The sequence below is a fragment of the Mercenaria mercenaria genome, chromosome 8 (assembly GCF_021730395.1).
Source record: "Mercenaria mercenaria strain notata chromosome 8, MADL_Memer_1, whole genome shotgun sequence".
Taxonomy (NCBI): Eukaryota; Metazoa; Mollusca; class Bivalvia; order Venerida; family Veneridae; genus Mercenaria; species Mercenaria mercenaria.
In genome coordinates, this window is record NC_069368.1 from 42,267,925 (window position 1) to 42,286,240 (window position 18,316).

The 18,316-nt window shown below is 34.1% G+C and overlaps 1 protein-coding gene across 1 annotated transcript; it reads left to right on the forward strand.

Annotated features, from left to right (window-relative positions):
* The first annotated feature begins 6,694 nt into the window (after window positions 1–6,694).
* On the forward strand, window positions 6,695–17,546 carry LOC123530044 (uncharacterized). Its single transcript, XM_053549780.1, has 5 exons — window positions 6,695–7,996; window positions 9,696–9,848; window positions 10,757–10,875; window positions 11,491–11,566; window positions 12,938–17,546. The coding sequence occupies exons 1-5, from the start codon at window positions 6,847–6,849 to the stop codon at window positions 13,513–13,515; spliced, it is 2,076 nt and encodes a 691-aa protein (XP_053405755.1). The 5' UTR covers window positions 6,695–6,846; the 3' UTR covers window positions 13,516–17,546.
* The last annotated feature ends 770 nt before the right edge of the window (window positions 17,547–18,316 follow it).

Sequence of the window (18,316 nt, forward strand, 5' to 3'; positions counted from 1 at the left end):
AATATGTGGACAGCATTTTGTCGACTACCTGGACAAGACATTTGTCGGGTGTGACGTACAACGCCCGAACAACATCGACAAAATGTAGACCAGACGACCAGACCCTTATAATATTCAGATACAAGTAATAGTGTTATCACTAATTTCAGGAGATCTACATAACTAAACAGAAAAAAATCACAACAAAGTCGATCTACGATGTCATTCAACTTCGATGTTACTAAACTGAGTTTTACAACTCGCTCATACGGTATCAACCGTTGGTGCGATCTCTACACTATATTGCAAAAGTGTTTTCATAGTTGAACAAGTTTGTTCACAAGTAAGGAAAAGAATTTCGGTTCAGGAAACATCCCCCGAAACTACAAAGACTACTAACCATGATATCGGTATGAAAAAGATTTTTAAATCTGTGATCTATAATGTTATTGTTTAACTATAGACTTAAGGTGTTCATTTAGATAGGAAAAAAATATTAAGTGTTTTTGTTTGATAAAAGCCATCAATCGGAATATAAGAAATTGTTTAAATGTATTTCTATGTTAGCTGTATTGGTCCCTAGAACGGACCCCAGGAGCTCCCATTTTAACAAATTTGGCAGATGACCTTATGACTAAGTCTGATGGAAGTCTATCAAGCAATTCATCAGAAGAAATCGTTTAAAGATCTTTTTATCTATAGTTGCCCCTTTTGCAAGTGCTCCCACTGAACAAATTCTATATAGGACCTTGCTAACATGCCACATGCTAAGTTCGATGTAATTCTAACAAGCAGTTTTGGAGAATATAGTTAAGTAAAAATGTTGACAATTGATGCAAGACCATCTGCCTATACATAAGCTCACATTGAACAAAGTTCAGATGTGCTAACAAAAGAAAACTAGTTTCCGCTTGGTCTTTAGTACACTTAGTCCGAATGTTGTTCTGAAATATCTGGGTCAAGTATGAAAATTGATACTCTAGGATCGAAAGCTTAGTCACTTGATAAATCATCGAAAACCCTTGTTAACACTCTTGTCTTCATATTTTCTACCTTATTATAGAGAAATATAGCCAAGATGATTGTCAAAATATAGTTGGCTCAAGTCTGAAACTAGGGGATCATTTGATGTGAAAAAAATGTCTGTAGGTCAAATCATAAAAAGAAATCTGCACGGAGGTCATATTTTCTTTTTTCTTTTTCGTAACTTTTGGTCAGTATGTTTATCTTGTGATCTAGTTCAAGTGGGAAATTAGATCATCCAATGGTGGGGGGCGGGGAAACTTGGTCACTTCACGGAAAAGAAAACTTTGTTAACTCTGTAGAGGCCACGTTTTCTACCGGACCTATATGAAACCTTGGTATATTTATTGCCTTCATACAATTAAAATCAATTTAGAAACTAGGTCATCTGGGGCGAAAAAAAAACAATATTACTCGGTCAAATCTTCAAGTCGGCGAGATGTCGAAGTAACGAAAACACGAAAGGTCAAAATAATGCTTATTTGTTCGTGTTGGCGGATAGAAATGTCGAGGACAAGAAAACACGAAAGGTCGAAAACTGCTTATTTGTCGTGAGTTCGTCTTTCGACTTTCGATGCGAACACTCGACGACGCGAAACATTGAAGGCGAAGTAACAAAAATTCATAGGCGGACACAGGAACTTTTGCCTTTCGAGGCGAATACACGAAGACACGACAAAAGAAGGGCGACAACACGAAGTTTTAATACCCGCCGACACAAAAAAGTGAAAGATACAAAGGTTCGTATGATCGCCTCTGAAATATTATTATTTCGCCTTCAATGTTTTGTTACTTCGTGTATTCGCCTCGAAAGTCGAAAGGCGAACACACGACAAATAAGCATTATTTCGACCTTTCGTGTTTTCGTTACGTCGACATTTTGCCTCGCCGACACGAACACAGGAAATGGCAGAAACCAACCACCATACTATAGAGACCACATATTTTGCTGATCTTCACACGACATTTTCATGATTGTCTGTATATAATCTATGTCAAGTTTGAAATTAGTTTTCTAGGTCAGAATAAATGATGAAAAACGCGGTTAGCATTCTAGAAGTCACATTTTATCTGATCTTTATTAAACCTAATCAGAATGTCGATAGCTTTGAGAAAATGTTGGTCAAGTTCAATACATGGTCATCTGAGCTTAACAAATAACAGGTCACTAAGTCAAATCATTGAGATCTTTGTGAATATTGGAGGCCACATTTTTTACTTGGTCTTCACAAACCTTGGTCAGCATGTTTGTCTTGTAATTCATATTAAACACTAGTTAACACTACAAAGGCTGCATTTTCTGCATTATCTTTGTCTTAATGATTATTAAGCAGATTATTGATGCATATAGGCATGAGGTTGGTGATAAACATGGTGACCAAGCTGCTCACCTCTGAGAGGCAGACACCCCTGAAAAGCAAGGAAAGAAAACCTTTCCTGAAATGCAAAATAGATACTATAGTCAACAGAAGAACACTATCAATGCTGATGGTACCCTGACAGTGAAGTTTAATGTTAAAGCAGTCAAGATTCTCCTATGTATAGAACTATTCTCTAAACTGAACTTAAACTGAATCGTACCTTGACAGTGAGGTACAGCATCAGGGTGATCTGTTTACTCATCTACTAGTCTACAGAACAATTCTCTTTATGTTAAAAACTCATTCATACCTTGAAAACTCAACAGCCTGGCTACTTCAGTAATACTTTTACTTTTAATAAACAAATAATTTTGGTAAAAACTCTATCAAACATTTAAATAAATTCTATAAAACAATACTTTATGTTGGAAACTCAATCATACATTGGTAGTTAAGGTAACCTAAATCATTTCAGCTAACCAAACTTGGGTCTTCAATGTACAAAACAATCTATTTATTTTTCTGTTTGCTTGATAATCTGGAATGGATCTGAAGTAATTTTTCAACTTTATTAATGTATTATTGTGTTCCTGGAATTCGTCCAGTGCAGTTTTTTATACTCTGCATGCCCTTGACTACTTCCCCACATGAGTCTACATGATGGAGTCCATTTTATGCATATGTTTACTAAATCAATTGCCATAACTCTTATGTGGCTGTATCATACCCCAATTAAAGCACAAGGTGCACAACTTCACATGCTGAATGACCATCCGCTCAGGTTTGATGATTTTAAGATATCAAACGCACAAATTTGAACAAACAGACAGGCGGACAAAGGCTACTTCAAGTCCCCCACCCCCGAAAAAAAATTGGATGGCACTAAAAGTGAGGATGGGGTCTGGGGATGAGTAATGTGGACAGAGTGCAGCCGACTGGATACTTAAAGACGATATCAAGACGTATGAGAAGCTTTGCTTTTGGATATGTGTGTTGGGGAGAAACACGTAGATGGACACACAGATGTATAAATGACATTTCTATCTTCCCCCTTCTATTTCACAGCAAGGAATAAGAAAATTTCCCTTGAGAACCCAGACTGAAACACAACCAAATACTTAATATTTTTATATAGCAGTGAGAGTTACTGACCGGCTGAAATTAAAAGGCCTTATTCAAATTCAGATCAATGTTGATAAATAACCTGTCTGGTAAACCATTATTATAAGCAGGTGTAGCGATCCCTGCCCTTAAAGAATGCAAATGATATTTGCTAAAGCGTCCAAAAATATAAAACGGAAAGCTTAACGAAAGATATGTATGTGTTCAATTTTCTGTGCCCTTGTCCGAATGATTCAGATCAATCAGATTTATTTTACACCTTAGAAAGAACAGTGGTAAACAAAAAAATCAATTAATGAATTGTATACCAACTATTATTTTATAACAATACCATCCTGTAAAACGAAATTACAATTCAGATTTTATTCTGAACCATTAATAAACATGTATATTCTTCAGCGGTAATATAAGAAAACTCTTTAAACATAAACATAATTATAATTAACGTAATAAAAAGTGAGAACTTATTATTGTCAGAACAAGGGGGATATCTGTATAAACTCAAATCCAGTATAAATTTCACATTTACCTCCCTTTTGTTATTTGAACTTCTTTTTGTGAGAAAGAATATGTAATTTAAAACGTCCGTCTTTTAAAGAAATCAACGGCCAAATCTTTGCCATTTCAATTCCGGAACAACTAATAAACATTCCTGCAGTCCGACATGTTTCCAGTTTTGCCAAACCCCTAGGAATCAAAATAATAGACGAATAAGTCGTTCCCTCAACCCCCGTCATACGTTGAAAGCATCTAGCAAAAAGTATTTCAACACCAAAATCTTGAATAAAAACAGAATAACTTGGCGTTATAGTCATTGGCAAAATAGTCAGTGTCTAAACAACCCCATACATTCATGATTGCTCGCCCGCTTAGCTCAGTAGGGAGATCGTTGGTCTACGGATCGCGGGGTCGCGAGTTCGATCCCTGGGCGGGGCGTATGTTCTCCTTGACGATTGGATAAAAGATATTGTGTCTGAAATCATTCGTCATCAACCTCTGATAATTCATGTGGGGAAGTTGGCAATTACTTGCGGAGAACAGGTTTGTACTGGTACAGATTCCAGGAACACTGGTTAGGTTAACTGCCCGCCGTTGCATGATTGAAATACTGTTGAAAACGGCGTTAAACCAAAAACGAACAAACAAACAAACACACAAACATTCATGATTATTTCCAAGAAGGTTACTGTGGAAATACCCCAGTCATCTCTCGCGACTATCTTAAACAAATAATCAGGTCTGACATTTTCATTCCTGAACAACCATTCGACTTGTAAATAAATGGAATTCACTGAAAAAAAAACTAAGTATTTAAACTATCAAAGTTTGTAAAACTTGTTTAATTGAGCCCTTACCAGCAATACTACACACGTCAGTATCGTCCTCTTTGACAACTCCACACATCAACTAACGATACTTACACTGTATACAGCACAAACACAAAATCTCCCTACGTGGAGGACTTAACAGCCTTATCTGGATCCAAGTATCATGCATGTACAACTCCTTTTTAGTATCAACCTCATACCCAGCAAAACATTACCTACCGGCATCATTCTTTGCTATTCTTAAAATGTACTCGAATTATTAATGTCTCCTATATGTAATGATTCCAAACTATGCTCCCAAAATGAGAGCTGCTCTTTTCTATCTTCCGCCAATTTAATGTACATGTATTAATTCCAAGATTTTGCTTTTAAAAAATCTAAATCAAGACTTGTTCTATGATTTGAGACACTGCACCTACAAGAATATTCATAGATATAAGTTGCCCAACAAAACTGGCTACTTTCATAACTGGTTGAAAACGTAACCCTTATCAATATTTCAGTGACCAACTCTGTTGTGTGGTATGTTAGCAGGTCAATCTAACGGATTTAACAAGAACTAGCCATTTGAGTTCTTGTACTGGAATCCAACATTAAGCAGAAACCATTTTTCTATATTCATTTTCAGTGATTCTGTCAGTGATTCTAAAGATGATCAAAAGCCGGTTCTTTATAAAAGGTTGCAAATATACCAAGGTTGTTGACAGTATGCCAATCCTAACTAAGTTATAAACTGAAAATCACGCTGTTTTTTTTTTTTTTTTTTTTTGTTGTTTTTTTTAGGTGACCAAAGCGGTGTTTTCTATTTATTAGTAAATGTGACCTTGAACCTATGGCATCCAAAAGGCTAATTTTATAAAGAAAAATATAATTTTCCGACTGGGATTAGAACCACTAACCTTCCGCCGCCTTCCAAAAGTTCTACATTACAAAAGGTACAATAGGCTAAACCCTTAACTCAATGCACCACTGCGGAATTTTCCAATTATGCAGATTAGTTATCTCATTCTTAACTGGAATACAGTTTTATTTTTAGTAACACTGATCTTGGACTAAGTGACCCATAACACAATTCCAACCTTTGTCTGTAGAAAAGCTTTACACACCATGCAAGGACATAAAATAAAGCTATCTGATCTTTAACTTTTTAAGTGTGACTTTGACCTTGCACGTTATGACCTGCATGTTGTCTGGCCACGAGTTCACACAACATTTTCGGTCTCAGCTGATTCTGAGCTTGAAATTTTAGTGTCAATGTTACTAAAACTTCAAGTTTAAATTCCTACTGAGACTGACCATTAATACTGAATAGCCACTTGAAAATAGCTCTTAACTTAAAATTTAGTTTTAAACATTTTACTAGAATTTAGATACAAATGACCTATAAAATGTGTCATTATCAAACTCAGCTGAGACTGAAACTATTTTGTGAACACGAAGCCAGGCGACATGCAGAGATCAAATGTGTCGTGGAATATTATTTTGGGGCTTATGGACGTTGACGTCGTTATCGAGAAAATGCGAGATTTGTTTACGTCTTTTTTTTGGTAAGCGATTCGACGTGTTAGCTTAGAAAAAATCATTTGTAAACTTTCAAAGAAAAATTTGTCGATACTTTTAAATCATGTGAGACCTACTAAACTCTTCAACGGCTCTCTTTTCGTGGTATACAACCGGTGACAACTGAATTTTCACAAGATATTGATTATTCTGAGTGACCTATTACGTCATTTCAAAAACGGTGTAAATTTGACATCAATTATGCGGTAAAATGCTTCTATTTATATTAGTTTGGACGATTCCCTGACGGTTTCGTGTAATTAATGTTGAAGCTGGATATGTAAACAACGCATCAGAGTTGTGTAAGTATGAATTTCTTTCTAATATTATGAGAAAATTATCATTTTTGTCTAGGTCATTGAACCCGGAAGTAATGAGACTTTGATACTGAGGATGTAGCAACGATTTGTTTATAGCAACCAGGTTGTGGCCGCAATAAAAATCAATAAAATGTGATCAATTAACCTTCTAAAATGAGCCAGATCGAACTGTCACAAGCTAGTACTATTCCGTATGAGTTTTCTGACCATGACCCTGAGTTTAATGATGAACTTCACTTAGTTGATATTTTATATCCAGAATGTCCAAATGAAAGTGTTGAACATGAACAACCTGTGTCCTTTTTTAATGCCCAAGATAGTGATAATGCTTCAGATGTTGGAGATGATGGTTATTTATATGATGCGTATTATGATGATAGCTCTGACTTAGATGTAGATAATGAAATTGAAAATGATCTTGTGCAACAGGAAAAGAGACCCATTGACCAACTTGAGGATGATAAAGTTTTGAAATTTCGGAATGATACATGTGGTTGTAGGGAATTTCATAACGGTACTGCTTGCTCCAAAGTTGTCAATTTTGATGAATTAATTGGGTACCGTCAGAGATGTATGGAAATGACTACAGAGGAAAGAGATCTTGTAGTGAAGTCCCTTCTGTTTTCTCACCGGCATACAGGTGCAAATATTCAGGCTACCGGAAAAAAATCAAAAGTGCGGGAAAGAGCCTCCCAAGAGTATTATTTTATGGGTTTGCGAGTGTGTAGGTCATTATTTTGTTTTGCACACTATATTTCAAAAAACACTCTAGGAAATATATCAAAATCTCTAGATGAAATAGGTATTGTTCCTCGTGTACATGGGAATAAAAACAAACCATCTCCACATAGTTTGACTTTTGAAGATAGAAATCAAATAAAAAAGTTCATAACAGAATATGCTACAGAAAATGCGTTACCGTTACCTGGTCGCTTACCAAATGTGCCCCAGAAGACAGTTCTTCTTTTGCCATCAGACCGTAAGGTTATTGATATACACAACCTTTATAATGAAAGTGCAGGTGAAAGTGGGTGCCGTTCAGTCTGTTTGAAGACATTTAGAAATACATGGAGTGATCTTTGCCCACACATTACTATTTCAAAGCCCGCTACTGATTTATGCCACCAGTGTCAAAAATACAGTTTCACTCTCAGTCAATCTGGAAAACTGACAGAGGCAGAAAAACAGGATACTTTGAAAAATTATGGTGAGCATATACAAAGGGCGCAAGGTCAGAGAACTCACTACAGACAACAGACAGAAGAAAGCAAGCAGTTATATATAAATACTAATCCAATGGAAGGTGTGATATAATATAGACTAAAGTTTTTATTTTTCAATTTTTTAAGTACATGTACAAAGTCATTAAGTATATATAGTAGGGGTGGGTATTGCCACGAAAATTGGTATTGCGATATATTGCAATATTGTATGTGGATATTGCAATATACTGCGATATATTGTACCAGTTGTTTAATGAACAAAAACATGACGAATCATACTGTTTTTTTTTTCAAATTTATTCAATTAAAAATGAGTAAAATGACTAGTATCAACAACACGAGTGTTTGCTCGACCTTCTCAATAAATAAAAATACCAGTAAACAAAAAAATAAAAGTTTGGACTAGATTACCGGATATTCAAAAGCGAAAGTAGACTGCGTCAAAATATTATTTAGTTTATTGTGCGGCACTACATGCGGTTTACGGATACAATCATATAACACAGGTTGCTCAATTCACCGACTATAAACGAGGAAAGTGGTATAGCTGCTGTATGAACAATAAATTCTAGTTGATAGAAAAATTACTAATGAGTCGCTGACAAATACGAAACTATATTTATCTAAATTTTCTTATTGGTTTTACTATGTGGAATTGGGTCCATGTTCAAGCAGTGGGATTATTGATCATGACAGCTAATTAGTGATTAGATAAACAGGCCAGCAACATATCTATTGTATATTGTAAGACATGGGTTCAGTTAGGCAATGTGACAATTGCTTTCAAAACACAAGTAAACCACTTCCATGAAAGGGTCCAGGTGTTCACATCAATTTTTCATTAAATTATTTATACCAGTAAAATATGTAAAAATAATTAGATTTATCTCTTGTGAATCAGACACTTATTGCTACAGTTTATGAAATACTTTCTACAAATTAAGTTCATTTAAATTAGCAGTTTTTCCACTTATTGTGACAATTGTTTGTAGAAAAATGATATATTTTGTAATCTGATCTAACAGAAAATGTTCAATGACCAGTATCAACCAGTATTGACCAATATACCACTTCTGGCCAAGTTGGGAGTATTGATTAGGTTGATTTAACTACCTAAATAATAATGCCTGCATTCACCTTAATCAAGCCCCAAATGCTCTTAAACAGTCGTTATTTAATTGTTCATAAACTGCAAAATATCTAAACAGTCAGTATTGACTAATTTACCAGTATTGATCAATCGACCAGTATTGACCACTTCAGGGAGTATTGACCGGGGCGGTTTTAACCGGTTAAAAGCAGGGGCGGTTTTAACCGCCCAACATTGCTAAACGGACATGATGTCAGACATGTTGCGACATTAAAGTAAACACGCACAAGAAATAAAGTTTCATTTTATTTTACTTCTCACTGTATTATGTTATGAAATTCACATTAAGTAAAATAATTTGAATCAGGAAATATACTATAAAAAACAAAGTGCATTTACAATTTTCATCCTTTTTTAAGGAAATGAATTCAAATTCATACTCAGTGTACAAGTAGATCACCAAAGCTATGATATACAGTGAGTGATATGGAATATATCTCACTGACTGTATTCCATAAAATTTTATTAGCATAAAATGAATTGTAGTACTTTTCTTGCTAAACATGTTGGATTAAACTTACTCATTTTACACAGGTTGTAAAGTTAATACAACTTATATTAATCACTAAATAATACAGTATTATGAAACCTGCTTATAAATTTAAAGAAATTATTTTGTCATGTTTCAGGCAGTCCACCATGCACTCTGGATGTTGAGTATCATTATTCATGGGATTATGCACAGCAGGTGCATTATCCGCATCATTCTCAACAGGTTGGGCCGATTTATTTCCGTACTCCAAGGAAGTGCCATGTGTTTGGTGTATGTGCAGAAGGATCAGGTATTAGAATAAACAATTCCTTTAACTAAAATCTAAGAGCATTCATGCTTCAATACTGTATTAAACTCTAGCATAGTAGAGTGCTTTTGTCTGCTTGCACATCTGTGCAGTTTGATCATGATCAGCACTGAAGTCTGTTCGTCATAGGTTAGTAAATTATCAATGAATACCTCCATGAACTATAAAGGTAATATACAAATTAAAAGATAGAGTTGTTAAAAGTAGAAATTTAGGAGGGTAAAGGTTTAGAATTATTATTCTCACATTTTGTACTCTGTTTTATCTGGAAGTATTGTGCTATGAGATTTGAGAGAAACTCTAGAAAGTTTTGTGGGATTTCTTACAGCAAGTCAGTAATGCACTTCCAATGTTGTGAAAGTGAATGTACATTAGATGTCTGAATTGCAGTCAGTGTATATCAAGATGAGCCTGCACATCCATGCAGTCTGATCCCAAGTGTTTACTGTTCATTCTTTAATAGTTTTATGAACTTGCCTATAAACTGTAAACAGCATTGTCTAAATTAAAAGATATTGTAGAAAATTTGCATCTTAATACTTTTTTTTTTTTTTTGGATTTAACGTCGCACCGACACATGATAGGTCATATGGCGACTTTCCAGCTTTAATGGTGGAGGAAGACCCCAGGTGCCCATCCGTGCATTATTTCATCACGAGCGGGCACCTGGGTAGAACCACCGACCTTCCGTAAGCCAGCTGGATGGCTTCCTCACATGAAGAATTCAACACCCCGAGTGAGGCTCGAACCCACATCGATGAGGGGCAAGTTATTTGAAGTCAGCGACCTTAACCACTCGGTCACGGAGGCCCCCTCTTAATACTTAAATACAGTATGAACATGTATTATGTAAATATCATTATTGTTTTTGCCTTTTATATTTCTTGCAGGCAAACAGACTTTTTATTTAATTGATGAAAGTCAGTGCACTGGGAAAGGAGCAGAAAGTGTGACGTCCATGGCTCACCACTATTTGCAGTTCTATGGCATAGGAGAGAAACATGCACAGGTTGTATTATGCTATAACTATATATGTAATAACTCTTTATGTTTTATTTTGGGCTGTAAGTTTACTATTATGAAGAAGCGACACCTGTTGGCAAATGGGACAATATAGAGAGAACAACAGATGTAAACATCTGCTGGTTAAATATGGTTTCAGTGTTGTTATATTTTCTGGTCCTTTGGGATCATGGAGTCTATTCAACATGTGTGTAATAGAGTTCCACTTAAGCCAGTGCTAGGGGCTCGAGAGGTGTTGCACATTACATTATCTCTCATGAACAGACTCAATCAAACCGAGTCTGCTATTATTCTTTTATTATCTTTTTTAAAGATTTTATTAATACATTGTTTCAGTAAAAATGCAGTCATTTTGATATTTATGTGCTTCATCTGTTTTTGAATGATAAAACTCAGATTTAGTTATATTCTATCAGAAGTACAAAAGAACAATAATCATACTTTTACTCTTTTGTAAAAATGTATCTACTTACAAAAGTTTGATAGTAAGCAAAACATACACCGCATTTGAGAAAATGCACCACATTTGAGAAAATGTATATCTTTCCTTTCGTTTTGCGTTTGATTTAATTTGTTAATTTTTATTTTTTGTTTTTATTAGATACATTTTGATAATGCAGCTGGACAGAACAAAAACAACTGTGTCATTTGGTATGCAGTATGGCGCACTTTAATTGGTAAGATTTTTTAGGCTAAAACAAACAACTTTCTTTACTTGTTTTTAGCTCGACTATTCGAAGAATAGCAGAGCTATCCTTCTCGCTCCGTGTCGGTATGAGCGTCACACAAATGTTAAAGTTGGGGTACCACCCCAAATATTTTCAAAGTCCATTGAGATATTGCTTTCATATTTTGCATACTTGTTAACCATCATGACCCCAGTCTGTCTAAAGGAGGAGGCAACTCTGTCAAGCTTTTTGACTGAATTATGGCCCCTTTTCGACTTAGAATAAATGTTAAAGTTTGCGTACCACCCCAAATATTTTCAAAGTTCATTGAGATATTGCTTTGATATTTTGTATACTTGTTTACCATCATGATCCCAGTCAGTTGAAAGGTGGAGGCATCTCTATCGAGCATTTTGACTGAATTATGGCCCCTTTTCAACTTAGAATATGCTTATGTTAAAGTTTTACTCATTGCTTATATTATACTATCAAGCACTGAGAATAGTCGAGCGCGCTGTCCGCTGACAGCTATTGTTTAATGTGTCAATAATGTATAACAATTTACTAAATGTATTGCATGCATGTACCAGCGTTTTTAGTATTTCTTCAAAAAAAGAATGATGGAAAAGGTACTGAGGCCATGTATCTGTTTTCTGCATTCATAGATTCTGTGTGAAAGTGAATTGAGTAGCTTACGATACCTGCTCAGATATTCAGAGTGATTATAATTAATTGTTCATATAAACAGTACTAAATGGCTTCAGAAAGGTGTTGCCATTATTCTGATGTGATGTAAAAGAAAGTTTTTTTCAGCATATTTTTCCAGACTTACTGAATATAAGTTTCAATTGAAAGATGGCATGGTACCAGTTGATAATCATTAATTTATAGGTTCTGTAGACAGATCTATGATACAGATACATTTGTACTACATAATGGTTATATTAGGCAAAACAATTTCTCATGTTGTATTTTAGTAAAGATTCATCAAATTCATAGAACAATTGAACAATATGTGGCACAAATAATTTCACTCAGCTTTGCCTTTATGAAATTATTAAGTCTGATGTATAACCTTCCATTGTGCATAAATAGTGCTAAAGCAGTCTTTTTCAATAAATTATTTCTTAATTGTACCTTTGCAACTGGTAGGAAAGTACATGATTATATCTGACTGTCATCTAAAGACAAGTATGACATAAGTTGCATCATTAGAAAACAAACACTTGGATTTACAACCAGTATTGATGCACATGTTATCTCAATCCATACTTGTCACAAAATGTTAATGATGTTTTTCTCATGACCCTGCTCATTTTACTCTAAAATACTGATAACAGTTTTGTTAGTTGAATATTACCAAGACATTTTAATTTTCAGGACTACATGAGACTATTGCATTGAGTATGTTGGTGGCAGGTCACACGAAATTCGCTCCAGATTGGCATTTCGGTGTGTGGAAAGTGAAGTGGAGAGATTCCAATGCAGAAACAATGACCCAAGTGGCTGGCACTGTGAGAGAGTCATCAAGAGGTTGTCACAATGTTCCACAATTAGTTGATGATCCTGACAAACCTGTTGCTTTTTACAGCTGGAAGCCATTTCTTGAACAGTATTTTAAACCTGTTAAACAATTGTCCAAATACCATCATTTCTTTTGTAGTTCAGTTGAACCGGGTGTTGTATATTGCAAGGAATATTTCGATTCTGAAGAAGTTAGGGTAAATATACTGAAGCAAGTGCCTGAGAAAAATGCAATGCCTGTAGTAAAAGCTTTTCCAGGTTTGAATGCAGCCCGTCAGTGGTATTTGTATGAACAAATTGGTCAGTTCTTTAAATCTGATCTTGCAAAAGATGTTGTTTGCCCGAAACCGTGTGTTCCAAAAATAGAAATTAAACTTGATACAGATTGTGATGTAAAAGTCGGTGGTAAGAGAAGGAATAATTTATTGACATGAGACTTCATTTTCCAACATAGGAAAATTCCTTTGCCATGAGCTAGATGCCATATTCACTTAATGCTTCAAAAGCATAGTATCTATATGAATGATCAATACACATATAATTATGAAAAAAAAAATTGGAATACATATTTGTTGTTAGACAATAGAATTTTAGTTACTTTTGAGAATGGGCAATATTTATCACAAGTTCTTAGGTGTGCTGTACTTGAAGTCATAGAAACTGTACTCTACTTTGAACAGAAATTTTAAAGATTATGTTTTGTAGACATTGTTTCAAATTTCAATGCATGTGTTAATTTCTCAGTCACAATGTTAGTCTTGAAAATCAAAAAGAAATACAGAAATACTCTCTGCTTTCTAGGCAACAAGAAATATTTTATAAGTAATGTAAATGTGTATGTTAACATTTATTTGCTTGAATTATTTTTAGCTCACCTGTCACAAAGTGACAAGGTGAGCTTTTGTGATCGCGTGGTGTCCGTCCGTCAGTAAACTTTTACTTGTGACCACTCTAGAGGTCACCTTTTTCATGGGATCTTTATGAAAGTTGGTCAGAATGTTCATCTTGATGATATCTAGGTCAAGTTCGAAACTGGGTCACGTGCCGTCAAAAACTAGGTCAGTAGGTCTAAAAATAGAAAAACCTTGTGACCTCTCTAGAGGCCATATATTTCGTAAGATCTTCATGAAAATTGGTCAGAATGTTCACCTTGACGATATCTAGGTCAAATTCGAAACTGGGTCACGTGCCTTCAAAAACTAGGTCAGTAGGTCAAAAAATAGAAAAACCTTGTGACCTCTCTAGAGGCCATATATTTCACAAGATCTTCATGAAAATTGGTCAGAACGTTCAACTTGATGATATCTAGGTCAAGTTCGAAACTGGGTCACGTGCCTTGAAAAACTAGGTCAGTAGGTCAAATAATAGAAAAACCTTGTGACCTCTCTAGAGACCATATTTTTCAACGGATCTTCATGAAAATTGGTCAGAATTTTTATCTTGATAATATCTAGGTCAAGTTCAAAACTTGGTCACATGAGCTCAAAAACTAGGTCACTATGTCAGATAATAGAAAAAACGACGTCATACTCAAAACTGGGTCATGTGGGAAGAGGTGAGCGATTCAGGACCATCATGGTCCTCTTGTTGCATATCTCAAAACGACAATTTTAAGTGAATATTATTATCTATTTATTGAAGGCTGAAGAAATGTGCCAAATTAATGTCTTTTCGAGAGCAAAAAAATCTACGAAAAATTCTGTCATTAGTATGATTTATAATATCATGGATATCTAAAACCCGGATGTCACTCAAAAGGCTGCTTTTCATATTGTCTTAAAAATTTTGAAATCGCTTCATGAGATACTCCTTTGGCTATTTAATCAGTTTATTCAGTTTTTTCAAGTTCGTTTATTTTGCAAATCCTTAAAATGGGTGTGAAGTTGCAATTTTATGTAATGTACTTTGTTTAAGAAGTTATTGTGTCGTCAAAATACCATTTTATTTCAAATTGAAATCTTCAAGTCGGTTTATTAAGACATTGTTTAGATTTTGGTTTTACAAGGCAATTTTATCAGCATTCAAGGGTAGAATTGTTGTATTTCAAGAAGAAGAGATGAAATATTCTCTGGTTGCTAGGCAACAGGAAGAAACAGTGAAGTTATGAAAAATGTTCATTGATAATTCTTTGCTTCAACCATGCATGTATATTTTACAGCCACATATTTAACAGTATGCCTTCATTGAAACATGTAGAAGTATTTTGAATTAATGTCAATATATGCTAGCAATGTTCTGTCAGGAATTCAAATTGGTATAAAAAAGATAACATGAACCATCCTGTAAGATGTCTGTTTATCTCTAAAAGTTTTCAACAGATTGACCTGAAATTTTCAAGACTGTTTGTTTATATATTTTGTTAACTTTTGAATTTGATCTTTAAATGAATGGAAATGTTTCAGTCAAATTTCAAGTCTAAAAACCTAAAAAACATGGAAATTGTGACATATTCCATTGTTGCTAAGCAACAGAAATATTGAGGTTGCTGTTTTATAACTACATTTGTAGTTTATTATCATAGCTTTATTTCATACAACCATGTTTGCAAAGTAAGCACCTTGTTATGAGCTTATAAAACACTAAAGGTTAATATTATTAGGTGCAATCATTTTTGAAAAAAGTGCCTGTTTGCAGACAAGATATTTTGCACATCATCTATACATAAAAATGTTTATTTCTTCAAAACCACTTAATAGTTTGCATTGGAAATTTCAAGTCTGTTTCCTAAGACATTGTTTAGATATTGGAAGCAGATTTATTTTGTATTAAAAGGCGTTTTTATCAGCATTCAAAGGTAGACATGTTGTATTTCAAGAATAAGAGATAAAATATTCTCTGGTTGCTAGGCAACAGGAAGAAACATTAAAGTTATGAAAAATGTTCATTGATAATTCTTTGCTTCAACCATACATGTATATTTTACAACCACATATTTAACAGTATGCCTTCATTGAAACATGTAGAAGTATTTTGAATTAATGTCAATATATGCTAGCAATGTTCTGTCAGGAATTCAAATTGGTATAAAAAAGATAACATGAACCATCCTGTAAGATGTCTGTTTATCTCTAAAAGTTTTCAACAGATTGACCTGAAATTTTCAAGACTGTTTGTTTATATATTTTGTTAACTTTTTAATTTGAACTTTAGATGAATGGAAATGTTTCATTCAAATTTCAAGTCTAAAAACCTAAAAAACATGGAAATTGTGACATATTCCATTGTTGCTAAGCAACAGAAATATTGAGGTTGCTGTTTTATAACTACATTTGTAGTTTATTATCATAGCTTTATTTCATACAACCATGTTTGCAAAGTAAGCACCTTCTTATGAGCTTATAAAACACTAAAGGTTAATATTATTAGGTGCAATCATTTTTGAAAAAAGTGCCTGTTTGCAGACAAGATATTTTGCACATCATCTATACATAAAAATGTTTATTTCTTCAAAACCACTTAATAGTTTGCACTGGAAATTTCAAGTCTGTTTCCTAAGACATTGTTTAGATATTGGAAGCAGATTTATTTTGTATTAAAAGGCGTTTTTATCAGCATTCAAAGGTAGACATGTTGTATTTCAAGAATAAGAGATAAAATATTCTCTGGTTGCTAGGCAACAGGAAGAAACATTAAAGTTATGAAAAATGTTCATTGATAATTCTTTGCTTCAACCATACATGTGTATTTTACAACCACATATTTAACAGTATGCCTTCATTGAAACATGTAGAAGTATTTTGAATTAATGTCAATATATGCTAGCAATGTTCTGTCAGGAATTCAAATTGGTATAAAAAAGATAACATGAACCATCCTGTAAGATGTCTGTTTATCTCTAAAAGTTTTCAACAGATTGACCTGAAATTTTCAAGACTGTTTGTTTATATATTTTGTTAACTTTTTAATTTGAACTTTAGATGAATGGAAATGTTTCATTCAAATTTCAAGTCTAAAAACCGAAAAAACATGGAAATTGTGACATATTCCATTGTTGCTAAGCAACAGAAATATTGAGGTTGCTGTTTTATAAGCACATTTGTGCTTTATTATCATAGCTTTATTTCACACAACCATGTTTGCAAAGTAAGCACCTTGTTACGGGCTTATAAAACACTGAAGGTTAATCTTACTAGGTGCAGTAAATTTTGTAAAAATAGCCAGTTTGCAGACAAGATATTTTGCACATTGTTTATGTATTAAAATCGTTATTTCTTCAAAAATAGTCTATATTTTGCACTGAGAATTTCAAGTCTGTTTAAATAGGTTATTACTCTTTTTGAAAAAAAAACAACATCATTTTTGACATAAGTTCACTTTAATTATTAATATATTTAGCTTAAAAAGTAAGAAAATTGAAATGTCACCTGGTTGCTAGGCAACAGAAATGAAAATATTTGTCTGCTGTACTCCGCTTTTTTTACCAAAATGTTGCTTTGACATGAAATAAAGAAATTGAACACAGTAATTTGCTTCTGTTTTTTATTTTCTATTTACAAAAGTGTATTTAGTATACTTATCTGAAAGCAAGAAAAATGCCTCAAAATCGGTGCAGATTGGCATATGTCTAAAAGTGGTCATCAACATAAAATCCAATGTAACTTCACCATTTTTTGAGATTTGACCCTCAAATTTTCAGGAATTTTTCACAAAATGTTATAGAATTCAGAAATAAAGAAAAGTCAAAAATGATTTTTTTGGTCCATAAGCCCCATTTTTACATTCCATGACACAAATAACAACGTCAACAAATGACGTCAATTTTACAAAAACCTATCACTGGTTAAGAAGATATGGAACTATTTTATCTTTAACCTCTAAGTGTGTCCTTGACCTAAAACTTCTTGTTCCGGGAGGGTAATATGTTATGTTATCTTTGTGTGGTAAACAACGGATGCGAAGTTTAATGAAAAAAAGCTGACACAAAGTTCAGCTAATCGACCTTTGACCGCCATTGTGGCCTGTGACCTTGAACTGTGCACCCTGCAGTTTGCCTTGATTAGGTAAATAATTGATGCTAGTATGATGCCCAGCAGTTTAGAAGATATGAGTGGACATGAATTTGAACTTATATTCTGAATATTGAACTCCAAGTGTGACATAGACCTTGGAGTGGTTAAGAAGATACGAGGCGGGTACCAATTTATGCTAGCTGATCTTTTGACCTGTAAGTGTTACACCCCAGACATTATGACCTGAATTGTACACTCTGCATGTCATGACATTGTGGATAAGGTA

Excerpts from the sequence above, each read along its gene's own strand:
- LOC123530044 (XM_053549780.1), top strand. The coding sequence starts at position 6,847 with ATGAGCCAGATCGAACTGTCACAAGCTAGTACTATTCCGTATGAGTTT. Across the intron at positions 9,849-10,756 it reads TGTATGTGCAGAAGGATCAG|GCAAACAGACTTTTTATTTA; the intron begins GTATTAGAATAA and ends TATTTCTTGCAG. Across the intron at positions 11,567-12,937 it reads AGTATGGCGCACTTTAATTG|GACTACATGAGACTATTGCA; the intron begins GTAAGATTTTTT and ends TTTAATTTTCAG.